The sequence below is a fragment of the Drepanopeziza brunnea genome (assembly GCF_022702325.1).
Source record: "Drepanopeziza brunnea f. sp. 'multigermtubi' strain 214-2 chromosome Unknown ctg14, whole genome shotgun sequence".
Classification (NCBI taxonomy): domain Eukaryota; kingdom Fungi; phylum Ascomycota; class Leotiomycetes; order Helotiales; family Drepanopezizaceae; genus Drepanopeziza; species Drepanopeziza brunnea.
In genome coordinates, this window is record NW_027094077.1 from 874,594 (window position 1) to 891,188 (window position 16,595).

General features: G+C 38.7%; 2 protein-coding genes across 3 annotated transcripts; one reads left to right on the forward strand and one right to left on the reverse strand.

The window, feature by feature from the left end:
- Positions 1 to 14,071: 14,071 nt before the first annotated feature.
- Positions 14,072 to 15,346, forward strand: L3040_007833 (uncharacterized protein; the record flags this gene model as incomplete). Of its 2 annotated transcripts, none has more annotated exons than XM_007295669.1 (1): positions 14,072 to 15,346. In XM_007295669.1, one exon carries the CDS (start codon positions 14,072 to 14,074, stop codon positions 15,344 to 15,346), a length of 1,275 nt encoding a protein of 424 aa, XP_007295731.1. The 2 variants fall into 2 exon arrangements, with proteins under 2 accessions (XP_007295731.1, XP_066010621.1); XM_066154718.1 differs by having other exon boundaries at positions 14,522 to 15,346.
- A 303-nt stretch (positions 15,347 to 15,649) lies between these two features.
- L3040_007834 (uncharacterized protein) lies at positions 15,650 to 16,450 on the reverse strand (the record flags this gene model as incomplete). Its single annotated transcript, XM_066154719.1, has 5 exons — positions 15,650 to 15,683; positions 15,954 to 15,967; positions 16,061 to 16,142; positions 16,220 to 16,306; positions 16,371 to 16,450. 5 exons carry the CDS (start codon positions 16,448 to 16,450, stop codon positions 15,650 to 15,652), a joined length of 297 nt encoding a protein of 98 aa, XP_066010622.1.
- Between the last annotated feature and the right edge of the window lie 145 nt (positions 16,451 to 16,595).

Here is a 16,595-nt window from a genome sequence, read left to right on the forward strand (position 1 = left end):
TTATAAAATACTTTAAAAAACGCTTATATTAATGTGTCTTTACCTCGGAGATGCCGTATAAAAAGCTAATTATAAAGAACAAAGTGCCGAAAAAGAATCGATAAGTAATCTCTTTAAGTAATCGCACGACAATTATTCGTATAAGCTTCGTGCTTAATTAAGTGTAAGCTTAAGTGATATCTCTTTTACAGACTTGATACTCGTATTCTTTTATTAGCGAAAGAGCTAAAACATAACAAAGTCTTTGGCTCGCTCGCTGTATTATAAGCGATTCGATAAGTACTTTCGTTTTACTTTTATCTTAAAAAGCTTAAACTATTATACGAGACTTTTCGTATAGCGTAAGTGTTCCTTTGCCTTTGATCTTATTAATAAACTTAGATCCGAAAATCTTAGCGCTTTTAACACGTAGATCGATACTCGAGATCACTTAAAAGATGCTTTAAACTATTAATCTTGCTAATTCCTTTGCTTTAAATTCTTAAAACAGTACCTTAAAGCTCTTAATAATTCCTTCGGCTCGTAGTTTAATTAAGAGCTTATAGTCTCGGCGTTCTTTATCGATAATAAATACTTCGGAGTCCTTAATAAATAAAGCGTAAGAATCGTCTTCTTTTTCGTCGAGCACGGTCGAGATATTAAAATCGTATTTTTAATAAAGTATCTAGACTATTAGTATTGTTAACCTTTAAGGATTAGCAAGTTGAAGGTTAGGAAAGTTGTTTGCTAATCTTAGCGAGCTTTTTAGATTAAGCGACTTCGATAAATTAAGCGAATGTTAAGGTTTAAGCGAATTTCGCGGTTCTAGCTCTTTTTCGCTTTCGCTTTAATCTTCTTTTACTTTTACTTCTAATACTTGCAACTCTTTTAGCAGCTTTTTAATTTCAAAGTAATAAGGTTTTATTAAGGTTGACTTGAATTTCGTAAGCTTCGGACATACTATTATGCACGTGTGCTTTTGCTTGTTAAGCAGTTAAAAAGAGCCCTTCTACTTTTAGTTTTCTTGCTACACGAGTACTCGTGAACTAATAAAGAAGTCTAAAGTATACTTCGTAATTAGCTTATTCTTTTTCTTAAGCGCGTCTTTAACCTACTTAACGGCGTAGCATTTTCGTACTTCTTTTATAGCTTTATTAATAGCAGTAGCACGCTTTTAAGTAAACGCGGCAAGTCGATCTTGTTCCGTTAGCTTTAATAAAGTCTTAAAAACGAAAAGTATAAGAACCAAGCTATTAAGTCTAGCTATGTCGTTGATAGCTTTCATAGCTATTTAAAGCCGATCTTCTTTTAAAGCTTTAAGAAGCTCTTTTATAATAATCTCAAAAGCGCGTCGCATAAAAACGTAATAGCGTTTTATTAGCTCGACGCTATGATAAGCTTCTATAAGCATCTACTTTAAAGTGCTACTAATACTTTTAAAGTAGCTTCGAAACGCTGCCGAATTGAAGTTGGTTTCGAGATCGTATACGACGTTTATAAAAGGTCCGACGTAAGTGTTGATCTAATATCGATTAAATCTTTTAAGTAAGTGCTATGCGGACATGCTTTTAAAAAAGGTAGCGGCTTAAAAGTTAATAGAATCGCAAACGACGTGCAATACGTTTTTGCCGTTAAAATGCATTACGTCTACGTATACTGTATTATTAAAGTCAGTATCATCTTTAAGTCTGATACTAAACCTTTTCGAAAAGCGTTTGAATACTTAATAATAGTAGTAAAACTTTTAAATATTATAAAGCAAATCTCGCTTGAATTCGTGCTCGGCCCTTTTAAAAACAGCAGCAAATCGACTTGCTAAAAAATGGCTAAAACGCTTATAAATAATCTTTAATTGCTTTTCCGTAAAGTAGCAGTAAACGGTCTCGCCCTCGCCTTCGGTATTATAATAAGCAGCAGCGTGCTCCTTACTCAATAGCATCCAAACGTACCTAAACATCCTTACTATTAGTATTTCTTTTTTTCTTTAGATTAGCACGTTTCGCAAGTTATTTAAGATCATTTTGTGCTTGTCTATATCAGCTAATAAGAATAAGAAAGGTACGTCGCTCTTTATAACGTAAAACTTTACTTGACTTAAAAGAATGTTTAAAGTAATTGCTTTAATAAAAGTAGTAGAGTTGATCTTGTATTTAATAGACTTCTTTTTTGCTCGAGATGTATTTAATTAGACTTCGAGGTATTTCTTTTAAAATGCTCGTAGCTAAAGCAAGCTAGCGGTAAAGAAATTAGCTGCTCCGCTATCGATCATAAAGCTTATGAACACGTTTTCCGAGTATTTAAAAGCTATATAAGTCTTTGCTTTGCCCGCGAGTACGTTTTAAGTTTCGATTTGGCTAATAAAAGCGTGAAATGCCGTTTAAATCTTTAGTTATTTATATACTTTGTTAGCGTTAAAAGTGCCGTAAGTAATTACAAAACCTTCCGATATGTTAGCGTAGCTGCTCGATTCGGGCGGCTCGTCTAGTAAGCTTACGATAAATTGATCGAATTCTTTTATAGATACAAGTAGTAAGCTTTTAATCGATGCTACGTATTAAAAGAATTTGCTCTTCGTTACTTTTTTTACGTTTTTAAAGCTTTAAAACTTAGCGACGGATGCCTTCTTCTCGTCGGAGGTATAATTAATGCTTTAGCAACTTAGCTTTTTATAAACAAAACACTTTTTTTCACTTTTAATAGCTTTAGCAGCTTTCTTACTTCCGAAGTATTAGCGGTCTTAAATAAAGCATTCGTATTCTTCGTCTAAATCGAAGTCAGCTTTTAAAGTGTTATGCTAAAAGCAGGTATGATCGTATAGCTCGCTAAAGCTCGCGTAAGCTCTAGCTTTAGCGGGTCGAGAAGTCTTAATTGCAAACGCAATTGCTCGACGAATATTAGCAACTACCGCGGTAAAAGTAAAAGCAAGGTTTATTCGTGCAATCGTAATCTTTAATACGTTTTTACAAGCTAAATACAGCTTGTTAGCAAGACTTCGATCATCTTTCAAACTTAATCGTAAAGAGCTTTAAATGCTTTTAAGCTTTTTAACGAGCTTTTTAAAGCATTCGCTAAACGAGGTCCTTAGATTCTCTTTCTTAATTAAATCTAGCGAAATTTCTTTTTAACGGTCGTATTTTGCTTGCCGCCGGTAGTCAGTCTCGAAGTAGTCTTTTATTATAATAGCGTTCGCTTTAAACGTAAGAAGCCGAGCTTTAATTACGTAATTGTAATAAAAAGTAATAGCTTCTTTCGTAAGCATAATAAAGAACGCCGCTAAATAGTCGTTTAAAGTTAAATTGTATCGACTTGCTTAATTAATAAAAATCTTTAATTAAATTTTGAAATTATCGTCGGGCTTCGAATACTTCAGCTCTTTAAGAAAGCTTCGCGCGAACAAAGTTAATTCTTTCGCTCTCGAATAAAAGTCTGCTGCTCTTAGCTTAAAGAAATCATTTCCGTTATCGTTAAAAGCACTTAGAATGCTATACGCAAGTATGCTATGCTTAGCTAATAATCTGATCGGTAAAAAGTTATCGATATAATTGCTAATAGTCCGTCCTCTTTTAAAGTCTTTAAGAAGCTTATTTCCGAATCCGAAGTCTTTTAAAAGTCCGTTTCCGAATCTTTTTAATAGTTTAAGAGAACCGTTCTTACTTCTTTCGTATCTATATCTTCGATCTCTTTGCTAATCTTCTTTGTTCTTTTTTCGTCGGTTATCGTTAAGATCGCTAAAGTCATTCGGGTCACCGGCCGAAGCTTTAGCTTAATAATATTCGTACTTTTAAACGCGCTTTTAACGATTTTTATACTTTTAATATCTTTCTTATCGATACGTAACTTATTAAGAGATCTAAAGAGCTTATCGGTACGTCCGAGAGTGCTAGATCCTTTTCTCGAGTTATTAAAGTTAAGCACGAGAATCTGTACGCTGTCTTTAATAAAAGCTGATTTTATCTACAATGCTCTTAAGTTTTATCGGGTCCTCTTTTAGCGTATAGCTCTCGTAGCTTCGAGTATTATCTAGTCCGATAATGATTTCAAGACTTTTGTTGTTATTGCTATTAAGCTTAAGCTTTTCAGAAAATTAAGTGTAGCTTTTAAAAAAGAAGTTTAAAAGCCGTTGAAGTGATTTTAGCTCTTGTTATATAATTAGCGTATTGCGTAGCGATTGTTGAATTGAAGATAAATACGCTAAAGTGCTTCGTCGTAGTCCTTCGTTAGATTGTATAACGTAAGTCCGTAATTCCGCTATTTGCTTTACTATAGCTTTTATATTGCGTTCTATATCTTTCTTTTCTTTTGAAAACTCTTTTCGTAACCTTTAGACTTCTTCCTCTTTTTTCTTTTTGCTTAAAGTCTCTTTTTCCTTTCTTTTTAAGCTTCGCGGAAGTAAAGGTAATTGAAGTATAATATCTTCGTCGTCTATAAGGTTTTCGGCGGTCTACTTTGATTCGAAGCTTAAAAGTGTTGCTTATTGCTTTTTTATTTCTTTAAAAGTTTATTAGTGCTGCTGCTCGTCGTTCAAGAGCTTGACCATTCTATTAGCGTAACCCTTTTGCTTTAAAAGGCACTATACGCCTTTGAACAGCAAGTGTTTTTTAAGATCAATAAGAGTAGCAAACTTAAAGCTTCGTTTTGTATTATTTCTCGTTATCGTAAAGCTCGTTTAATCTTAGCGTAAGAAAGCGTGCTAAAATAAGCTTTATAAATCGTAATCTTTTAGCCTTTTACACTTCGCATTTAAGAAGTCTTTTATTATTGCTCGAGCCGTAATTTTATTATCGGGCTTTGCGTATAATAGCTCGTTTAAGTTAAATAAGATGCTCGACATCTCGTCGTCTGGTCTTTCCGAAAGGCTTAAGAGTCTTAGGTATAGTGTTTTTGGCTGCATAGCTAAGGGTTCCGTGGGTAGTGATAAGACTCGAGGGGTATAATACCTTATTGCTCTTTGTCGGTTAGACTTTTTATTTAAAGGTCCAATTGCTCGATCGGCTATAGTTATTGTCTGCTCGTACGTAGATCGATCTTGTTAGTTGGGTTTGCTATGTGTAGCAAGCGCGGCTCTACAGCTTTAAAGGTTATATAAAAGTGACTTGGTTCGGAATCACTTTTCCGTAAGAATAAAGAAAAATCGATAGTATAAAAAGCGACTTAGTACGGAATCGCTTTTCCGTTGTAAAAGAAAGGTATCGTAGTGAAAGGTATCTTCGCTATAAAGTCTTAGCTTCTTTATGATTGATCACTTAATAGTAAATCAACCACTGATTAGTGTTAGATTGCTTTTAAGCGATTAAGAATATATTCGTAAAGTCGTAACGTTCGTTAAAGTACTTGCAATTGCAAAACACTCGATTGATAAAGTATTTGAATTTTATCTGCTTTTTAAGACTTAAAGGAGCTGATTCTTTTTATATGATTAAAAGGAATCACGTGCACTAGCTAACTAATAAGTTTACTTGTTAAGTTAAGAGTCCTTTGACTGCTGACATGCTAAGCGAAGCATGCCAAGTGACCCGTGAACCATGGTTCACGGGTGAGCTTTCCCCAACTACTACTACTAGCTAAGGTCGATATGGATATACCGACACTATGATTACGATTAAACTTTCGCTAAAGTATGCAAATCAGCTGTTTAAAAGCTTGCAATTGCTTTAGTCGTTTTATACGACTTAAAAGTCTAATAGTTCGATGTTAATATTGCTTTCTTAAATAGTAAAGCTGATAGTGATATTTATATCAAAGCTCTATTAAGATAAGTCGAATTCGGCTACACTCTTATTAATAAAGACTGCTTAAAGCTACTCAAAGCTTTATATAACCTTAAACAATCATTACGCCTTTAGTAGAAGTTACTACGAAAGCGACTTGCCAAGCTAAAATTCGCTTTTATAAAAACCGACAACTATATTTATATTAATAAAAACTTTAAAATCATAATTATCATTTATGTTGAGAACTTCTTAGTAATCGGTAAATCGAAATCAATTTACGAGCAATTTAAGAAAGATTTACACGACTTATTCGATATCACTTATACCGATGAAGCTACTTACTTTTTAAAAGTTAAAATCGTTAAAGATCGACCCGCAAGTACTATTACTTTATGCTAAGACGCTTATATTAATAAAGTGTTAGACCGATTCGGTATGTTTAATTGCAAAAGTGCATTTATACTTTTTGCAATTAGTTTCGAAGTTTATATAATCAAATTCGAAAGCTAAGTCATTTAATACGAGATTATACTATACTAGTTAATCGTTAGCTTTTTGCAGTACTTCGCAACTCACACTCGGTAAGATATTACTTACTACTGCTTTTTATTAGCTAAATTCTTAACTAATTCGTCATTTTAATATATAGCTGCCGTTAAGCGCGTTTTATAATACTTACAAAGTACTCGTATGCTGTCAATTGTTTTTAATAGAAAAGTCGCTAAGCTTATTAAATTAATAAGCTATTGCGATTTCGATTAAGCCGGCTTTAAAATAGGTCGAGTCTTATATAGCGAAAGAGTATTCTTTTTTGCAAGAAGCGTTTTTAACGTTATTTCTAAACGCTAGACTATTATAGCTCTTTCTTTAACCGAAGCTAAGTACGTAGCTATATGCAAATTCGCTTAAAAAGCCGCTTAAATTAAGCAAGTACTTAATAAGGTTGGTTATAAGAAAGCTAACGCAAAGAAATTAAGATGATTTGTAACTTACAAGAAGCACTTTCACTTTTTAAAAACCTTAAATATTATTAAAGAACTAAGTATATCGACATCAAGTTCTATTACGTACGCTATAAAGTAGCAAAAAGACGACTCGATCTATAATATATTCTTAGCAAAGAGAATGTCGCCGACGGTATAATAAAGCTATCAAATGATATAGATTACGCTGCTTTTATATAACTACTTCGAATGAAAGTGCTAGAGCTATAAAGCTTAGCAAAAAGTGTTTTCTTAACAAAAGGTGGTAAAAGGTGTGTTATAAAAGGTTTTTTCTCTTCTTAGAAGTCGTACTTATTATATTCGGTAGAAATTAAGTAGACTGTACTCTTGAAAGTGTTTTTACTTCTACTTTACAGAAAAGGTATATTAGTTTAAATACAATTGAGGTATTGCCGAGAGCTTTTAAGGCCTCGATAAAAGGGTGTGTTGCTAAGTAAAGTGTAAAGTGAGAGCATAGTGTACGGTGCACGTGCACGTACACGTGCACGCACGGACCTTAGCTTTAGCACGCTCTTACTATAACCTCGCCCTTAATTCCTAGTCTTAGATAATACAAGTCATTCAACTACACTCATCAGAAGCTTCCTCGTGACTGCATTATCATTATCCAGATTGATACTAGCAATAAGAAGCGCTTTATAATCGATATTATAGCTATTCGTGAGTCATACGAAAAACGAGAGCTCTTTAAGGTACGTTAGATCGGAGGCAAATCTAACCCTGCTAACGCTATAACTAAAATCGAGGCTAATACTTCTTTGCAAGAGCTAGTTTTGACTAATACCTTAAGGGTATAAGTGGACGGATAAGTAGAAAGGCCGTTGTAAGAGAAGGGGGAGTAAAGGTTGAAGAAGTGAGATTGTTTTTCTTTTATTTGATTACTTTCTTTTTTTTTTTCGGTCGATATAATAGTTAGCAAGGCACTGCTTGTTAAAGAAAGAGTTGCCGGTGTCGGTATATTTATATCGACCTTAACTAGTAGTAGTAATAGTAGTTAAGGAGCTTACCCGTGAGCTATAGTTCATAAGCCACTTAGCATGCTTCGCTTAACGTGTGAGCAATCAAAGGACCCTTAACTTGACAAGTAAACTTATTAGCTAGCTAATGCAAGTGATTCCTTTTAATCATATAGAAGGAATCAGCTCCTTTAAGCCTTAGAGAGCAGACAGAATTCAGATACCTTATCAACCGAATGATTTGCAATTGCAAGTACTTTGACGAACGTCACGACTTTACGAATATATTCCCAATCGCTTGGAAGCAATCCAACAAATAGACTTCGAAGTCAAGCATATCGCTAAGATTAAAAACATAACGGCGAACGGTTTTTTAAAAAAGAAAAAAAGCATTTTTCGAACCTTAAAAAAAAAGATATTAACAATTAAGTTATTAATAAGCTAAGCATTGTCTCGGTATTTTAGATTAAACGACTCGTAAATTATAATTCACGGGCTAAAAAGAGAGTTTTAAAGCACAATTATTCGCTCGAATCTAAACTTATAGCTTAATTTTTTACTACTTTTAAACGCCTTTTTTCAATTAAGACGTACGATTTCTAAAAGTTTAAAAACAAAGCATTTAATTACTTAATTAAAAATAATTACTTTTATAAGCGAGCCGATAATTTTTATTCGATTAAGCTAGTCGTCGACGGAGTTTAAAAACGCTACGCTATTATCTCTGACGCTTATCGAGAATCCGGATATAAAAAAGCCGAATTAATTTATCATCGAACGTTAAAACTCTTCTTTTAAAATAGATGCTAGGAAAACTATAAAGCTTTCGTTCAAAGCTATAAGCTTTATTAGAAACGCAAACCTAGATAAATAAAAAACTCTTTGTACTCGACTTAATTTACTTAAATATAATTAAAGATTAGCTTAAACGTATTACGAGTCTTTATCACTGATAAAAAGATGACTTGCTTCGTACTAATTAAAAAATATTTATTTAAATAGCTAAAAAGACGACCACTTCGATTAGTTAACGCTAAATTTATAGCTAAGTTTTTTTAAAAGAATATCGTTTGCCGCTACGGATTATTTAAAAGGCTAATTATCGATAAAAGACTCGAAAATAAAGCAGTTGCTAAGGCTTTTATTATTAAGTACGGGATCAAAAGATTTTAAATTATAAGCTATAATTTAAAAGCAAATAAAATAATTAAAGAAAGATACAAAAACATTTTAAATAGCTTATCGAAAGTTATAAATAAAAGATTTAAAAATTAAGTTCGCAAGTTTAGCGAGATGCTCTTTGCGATCCGAATATCGATACACGCGCTTATTGAAATTGCATTCTTTTTTTTAAATTACGAACGAAAAGCCAAGCTATTTTTAGAATTACGATAGCTAATCTAAAAGCTATTGCCGTAGCAAAAGGTTCGATTTCGTGCGGACTTACTTGTTATAAAGTTTAAATGATTAAAATTGCCTAATAAAAATATTAGAAAGATTACTTTAAAAAAAAGGGTGATCGATTTGCCGCTAAAGCTATTTAAAAACAAGTTAAAGTCTTAAAGTCGAAACCTATTAAAAAAAAACTTAATACTATATTACGACGTCAAACGAAGCATCGATATATCCGCGGATATTAAGCTAAATTATACATAGCTAAGACCTTATATCGTTTTTAAAGCTTAGGATAAAATATATTACAAGCTTTAAAAAACCGACGAGATTAAGCTTAAAAGCACTTTTGCAGCTAATCGCCTTAAACGATTTTATCGCCGCGATCAAATTCTTTTTCCTTTTAAAAACGACGAAATAAAAGAAGAAAAAGATTCGAGTTTTTTAATCAACTTAAACCTTAGCGAATACGAGCCTTTCGACGACGACGACGTAAGTCAACCGCTTGCCTTAAAAGTGAACTTTAAAGCTAAGTCTATTAATTTTTAAATTATTCTTTTAATACTATTGAACCAGCAAAAATTAGCTTATAAAATTGTTTTTTAATCGATTCCTTTACTTTTATTCTTTTCTTTTCTCTGCTTCCCTATCCTCTTTTTGTTTTATACTTATTTTATAAAAGGACATGCCTTTAATAATCACTCTCTTTATTTAATAAAAAAAAGTATTCTTTACTTTTTATTCTCTTAATGTTAGACTTGCCTTTTATTATATTTTCTATTCTTTTTTTATTTATTTTATCTTCTTAGCTATTCACTTGTTTTATATAAATTGTCCTTATTGTTTGATTATTTTCCATTTGTTTTAAGCTTATATTTGCTAGACTGTAAAAGACAAGACTAGCACTAAATAAAAGGATAAGATTGCTATTTTAAACGAAAGACTTTTAAAGAAATTGAAATTGGCGGTTTTATTATATAGCTTATTAATTCTAGCTTTCGACGTTAAAAGCGAATACGAAAAGCCTTAAAAGCGTATAGAGTTTGCCGACGAAACTCGGATTTAGATTTTCGTTTTACAAAAAAAGCTCGAACCGAAAAATCTATTTGTAAATCGTAGTTTACGAATGCTAGATAAGTCAGCTATTATAGCGGGATCAAGCCAACCTTTTGCTTTTAAAACCTTTTTGCTTAGATCACTTATTGCACGCCTTTTATTATTATTAGCTTTGTCTTACAAATTAATATTACCTTTTATTAATAGGCCTTCGAACGCTAGCTTGATCGCTTCGATCATGTCTACTTTACGCAAGTCTATCGACGTAAGCTCTTTTTTAGCTTTTAAACTTAAAGTGCAACGCGACCTTCTCGAGAACTAATCGTCACTAACCTTAGCTATTAAAAAAAAAACCAGCTTCGAGTATAGAATAGCTAAAGCTATTGCAAGCCGCTGCCTTAAAGTCGTCGAGATTAAAAACCTTATAAGTATAGACGTAGCCTTCGTTAACTTTTGCTAAGACTTCTATTAATCAGCTCTGGACCGCTTGAACTTAAACGAGAACATCGACAATGCTTTTTAAGTTGCCGCGGAATTGATCAAGAAAGCTATCAGCTAGATCCGCAAGCTATTAGACGACGAGTTCTTTGATAACGCGATCTTACGACTCTTCGACCGCCGTAGCCAAGTGAAGGAAAATAAGGAAGGGACCCAGGTAATAAACTACTTTTTGCTGACCGAGACCTCCAATTTAAGCCCTAACGACGACGAGTGCAACTGCACAAGGATCTCGAAGGAGTTGAGGACGTGAGTACGAAAAGAGACCACGAAGAGGCTGCTAAAGAGTAATTTAGACCTTTAAAGTTCGGAGACAAGATACCGCCCCCCCCCCCCCCCCCCCCTTTTGTACACTAGATTTTCTTTCTTTCTTTTACACCCCCTTTTTTCTCTTCTTGCTTAATGGTAAGCGGGGGCGCCTACCTATTCTATAAAAGGACGGATATATAAGGCACCTGCCATAGCCACTAAAACCATATTAAACAGACCCATCCTTTATAAAAGGGCACACATCTCCTAGCTAAAACAATCAACGAGCTTTCAACCTATCTTTTTTGCACTTCCTCGTAAGGGCCATGAAGCCTAGCCTTCGTACCAGGCTTCTGTGTAGTACATCTTTTTGAGTGCTTCTACAGCATTAGGCTTCTTTAAGCTTAGCTTATCTTCTTGATAGCTGGTTTCTTTAGCAAGCTACTTTCAGCTACTTTAGAAAGCTTATTAGCTAGCTGTTATTACACCAATTAAAGCTCAAGGGCGCCTATCAGCTAAAACCCATAAGCTTCACCTCTTTCCTTTTAAGCAATCGAGTTTGAAGATAAACCATGGTTTACGTATAAAAAGAAGGGAACGAAAGAAGTGGGAGAATATGAGGAGGAGAGGAAGGAAGTAGCTTGGCGCACATGAGATTAGTGCCCAGGAGACCTGGCGTGTTATCACAGCAGCTGGTATCGATTATGCCCTTTTTTTTTTTTCACTAATAAAATAAATTGTAAAAAAGATATATCTTCGTCGAAAGAGAAACTTTAAAAAGCAAGTATAGTGCTCATGGAGCACTAGGGTCAGGAGGAGATTCCGATGATTGAATAAAGCTTGGTATATTTTATCTAGAAAGCTCATCAAGATAGATAATAGTATACTTAAGAGCTCTAGTGCGTCAAAGGCGCTACGAGGCGAGGTCATCTGATCTGTAGCTTAGATGGAACCTAAGGCATGCCAGTTCCGCACAACAGCAAGTTATAGTGTAAATAATGTGTATCGATATCGATTGTTAAGAGAATTCGAAGCCGGACCGAAATCAGCGAGATAGCTTTTTCGAAAGCGTAATATCGTAAATCGTTTTGACCCCTTCTTTACTTACTTTTTTACATTATTCTGTTTCTGTTGCAAATCTTTTTAGCATTTTTCAATCGATATGCCCGTCAAGTATAGATCGTAATCGGCGTGGTGATCGAGGAAGGCTCGTTCGGATCGCCGATAAAAGGAAATCTTTTCGAGAGGCTACTTAGATGTACTGTAATTTCGGCTTTCCGAACTCTTTTTGCCGCAGGTAAGGAAGCCAAAGGTTCGTAGAAAGCACCTCGCGAACAGGCAAAGAATCGTAGCCCCTAAGTGCTGGCTTGCGGCCCGGCTAGATCGTAAAATTATATGATAATTTACGTATTATTTATATATTTCTGAATATATTTACTAATACAGCGTTAATGCTACCAATACTACTTCGCGAAGTCCGAAAGACCTCCTCCGGAGCTTGCGGTAGGCCGTATAAGTTTTACTAGCTTGCGGCCGCACCGAAGCTTAAGATTATCCACAAGTGTACTACGTATTTGTGAAATATACTAAGTACGTACGTCGTACATAAAAAAATGGTGTAGCGTTGATATTCAAGCCTTGGAAAGCAGCCTTACGGAATACGCGACCGTTGCGAAGCGAGACCCCCTGGCCCGGAGCTTGCAGAAGGCCTGCCAGAGAAAAGACTTCGTAATACAAATACGTGAACACGTAAACCTTGCCTTCGCGTTCATTCTTCCCTTTCCCTTTCCAAGAACAATCAAAGGATCCGTCCAAAGCCAGAAGCCCACAGCCCGGATTCCTGTCTCTCTCCCTCTCTCCCTCGCTCTCCTAAGAGTACTTCTTCACTTCGCAGATAACATCCAAGTGGGTTTTGCCAGCCCTAACCCCCGTGCAACGAAAAAGAAAGCAGAGTTTCCCTTTCCTTTTCCCTACTAAAAGTCAATACGTCGAATACGAACGAGCCTGGGCCACCCATCCAGCCATCATCCCCACCCCCGGTCTTCTCCAAAACGGCCAAGTTTCATCTGTCGGCATTCCTTCCACAAGGCGAAACACGCCTCGCTTACTCATCTGCATACGGGGTGTGTACGACCCGACCCCCTTCTCGCTTCTTACGCTCCACAACCATCAACCCGGCAATCCAATCCATCCCATTGCATTGCATCCCATCTACTACTACGAGATCTAGATCTATCCAGCATACCCATCATCCCATACCATCTACCGGTACCACTAGTTATATATCCGCAATGCCAGCCTTCCCAGCCTTCCCAGCTCCCCAGCCTCGTCTCTTCTACCGCCTACTTCGTCTCACTTCGTATCATCCCAACTCTGAATAATTCCGTCTCGTCCATGAATCAGAATCGCATATTCTCAATGCCCCCAAAACCTCACTTATCCGGCCGCCTGAACAATCATGCAGAGCAACAAAAAGAAGAAGAAGAAGAAGAAGAAGAAGATGGGGTGGAGCATGGCATGGGCGTGGCATGGCATGGCATGGCATGGCACATACGGTACCGGTACTACTACTACGTACTACGTACAACTAACATCACAGACAGCAGGGATCTTCGTTAACATTCATTCGGCCCAAAGAAGAAAACAGAGCCGAAAGCAGAAGAAAAACAAAAACTCACCCCCTTTTTCTTTTTTTCTCGCCGCTTCATCGGAAGAATGAAAATGACTTGACCTGGCATATGCCATCCGTTCAAAACTCCATACCCTTTTACCGTTTTTCTCTTCCCGGTTCCCTCCCTCTCTCGCTCTCTCTCAAGTCTCGACTCGCGCGCGCGCGCGCGCTCTTCGGGTCTGGGAAGAACCCGGCTCGGCGGCCTTACGTAGTATTAGGTTCGCTCGGTACAGATGAGAAAAAGTATATCCAAGGCCCGCTGCCCCCCTATTTGTCCTCTCTCTTTCCCGTTGGCGGACGCGCGGCGATCTGGCAAAGAAGAAAGCATATTCCAGTATTCCATACTGTACCGTATTGACACGTTCGTTTGTTCGTACATTCATTCTTTCTTTTACTACACTGTGATCCACACACACACACACGTTCCTTTTTCTACCCCGTTACCTCATTTTATATTCGATTTTAGCGACGTGCCCAGAGAGAAGAAGAGAAAAAGAAAAGAAAGAGGGGGGTTTGACTTACTACTTTACGACTTGCAAAAGAAATCGGCTCGCCATGTTGGTCACTAATCGCGCCCCGATCTCCAGGCAGTTCGCGGGTGCCACGCTGCTCCTGCTGTTCATCGTGTTGGCCGGCAACTTCTACATCTGGGCCATCGGTATCGAGCGCAGGGTCTCTTCGCGACCGATGGCGGCTGGTGGTGCCTCGGTGAAGTATGCGGACCAGCAGCAGCAAGTGGCTGCCGCGACGAGTACCCTACAGGCCGATCCGGCAAAGGCAGCTTCTTCGCCCCCTACTTCGGCGGCAGAGTCAGTCCCAGAGGCAAAGCCAGAGTCAGTCCCAGAGTCAGTCCCAGAGGCCAAGCCAGAGTCCAACCCCGAGGCGGCCAAATCATCGCCCACCGAGTTCCTGCCCGCGTTCACGATTCCTTCGCCGACCTCCATCCCGTCCAAGTTCTGGTACAAGGCCGGCCCCAAAGGCGTCAACCAAGACTCCCAGGAGTGGATGGACTCGTGCATCTCGCAGAACCCGTCCTTCCGCCGCGAGATCCTAGCCGATGGCTCCGACGACGCGTACGTCCAGACCGTCTACGCCCACCGCCCGGACATCGTCTCCCTCTACACTGCTCTCCCCGTCCCGATTCTCAAAGCCGATTTCTTGCGCTATCTGATCCTGTTCGCCGAAGGCGGCATCTGGAGCGACCTCGACGTGTCGTGCAACGAGATACCCATCAAAGACTGGTTGCCGGAGCCGTTCCGGAAGGACGCCGCCCTGGTAGTGGGCTTGGAGTTCAGTTCCGAGGACTGGGTGTACAACGGCTATCTGAACGCGCAGTTTGCGAGCTGGATGATAATGGCGAAGCCTGGGTCGCCGCATCTGGCCATGGTCATCCAAGACGTGATGCACGACCTGCAGGAATCGGCAGACAAGGCGAACGTGCCCATCTCGGGTCTGCAGATGGATATGATCAGCGACGTGGTCGACGTTACCGGCCCGAAGCGGATGACCAGGAGCGTGGTTAAGAGCATGGAGTTGCAGATGGGCGTGCCCATTGATGATCGTAATGTGTCCGGGTTGAGGGAGCCGAGGTTGCTGGGTGATGTGGTGATCCTTCCCGATATTGCGTTTGCGGGCAGCCAGGCGGGCTTCCCAGAGGGCCACGGACCGGCGCTGGTCCAGCATCATTACTCTGGGAGCTGGAAGAATGATCATGGTGGCGAGCTGCTTGACGATGAGGAGCAGAAGAAAGCCGAGGAGCAGAAGAAAGCTGAGGAGCAGAAGAAAGATGAAGAGCAGAAGAAAGATGGAGGCGAGTTGGCCAGGAGATGAGCGGCGAAACCAGGAAAGGGCAGCGAGGAAGGCCGCCACCCCGGCATCTATACCGACGACAGCTCGAACCAACAAAGCGCCAGGCACTTCAGCAGTCGTTCAGAACCAGCAATGCATTCGACGAAGAGGAGGGTAAAACGTTGGCCGACCACAGACCCGATACTTTGTCCCAAATTCAGATTCTCGATTACAAGGACGTACCAGGGAAATGGTCGCAAATCAACTTGAGGGATGAAGACACGGATACACCGCACCGGAGATGGGAGACGCGAGCGTTTTGGGGGATCCTGGAATATTGAATAGTTAGATTGCGGGAGTTTCTTGCAGAGGCGTCTGTCTGTATTCAGTCAGCATAGCAGTTTTCGTATGTAGGACACGAAAAACAGTGTTGGAAAATGTGTATATAGCTTGTACCATAGAATGAAGAAGCACGAATGATACAAAAGAGATTGAAGAGATAACAGCAGCAAAGAGAGATTATCCGTCACTTATAAAAGAACTGTCGCGAGTGTCCGTCATCGCGACAAGCATCCGAAACAAGTCAGGTCTCACATTCTATCAGAGTCTCAACATAGGAGACGGTTAATATTCACCCACAATAACGAACCTTTCTATGGCCAGCTAATATGATATCGTTATTGGTTTCCGGGCCTGGAGGAGGTTGTAATAAACAGCAACAGTATCGCTTTGCCTTAGTAGTTACCATGCACTCACAGGCTGGACCTGATCCTCTCCAGTCCCTACAAAATGATAGGCTGCGAGAATGCTGCTTGCGATGTGAAGAAGGTTATAGCCCCTATCATGTCGAAGCTTAAGAGCCTCAGACCTGGAATGCGGCTAGAGACTACAAGCTGACGCGCCCGCTCGACTAACACGGTGACACGGTGAGTTGGTATTAGCCACGTACTCATCATCAACATGACAGCGAGCTCAGCTGAAGCTGTGCCTGTCCAGCTCTGCCTGAAAGCCAGCCCGGGTATGGATGGTTACACGCAGACCCGGCTGGCTCGGACGGGCATAGTACAACAGTTCATTTGCCTTTTGGTGTAGAGTCTTCGGCGTATCCCTAGCCAAAATAATCCCTTGGAGTACTCCTGCGTCCATCTTATCTATTTATCGTCAACGACTCCCGTATTGAAACGAAAACATCTGGCCGCCCTTCATTGACTGATATCGAAATCGGTGCAGGAAAGACATTGGGATGCGTCGTTTGTTGGTAGCTACTTACGTACCCACCACTTTGTCGTGT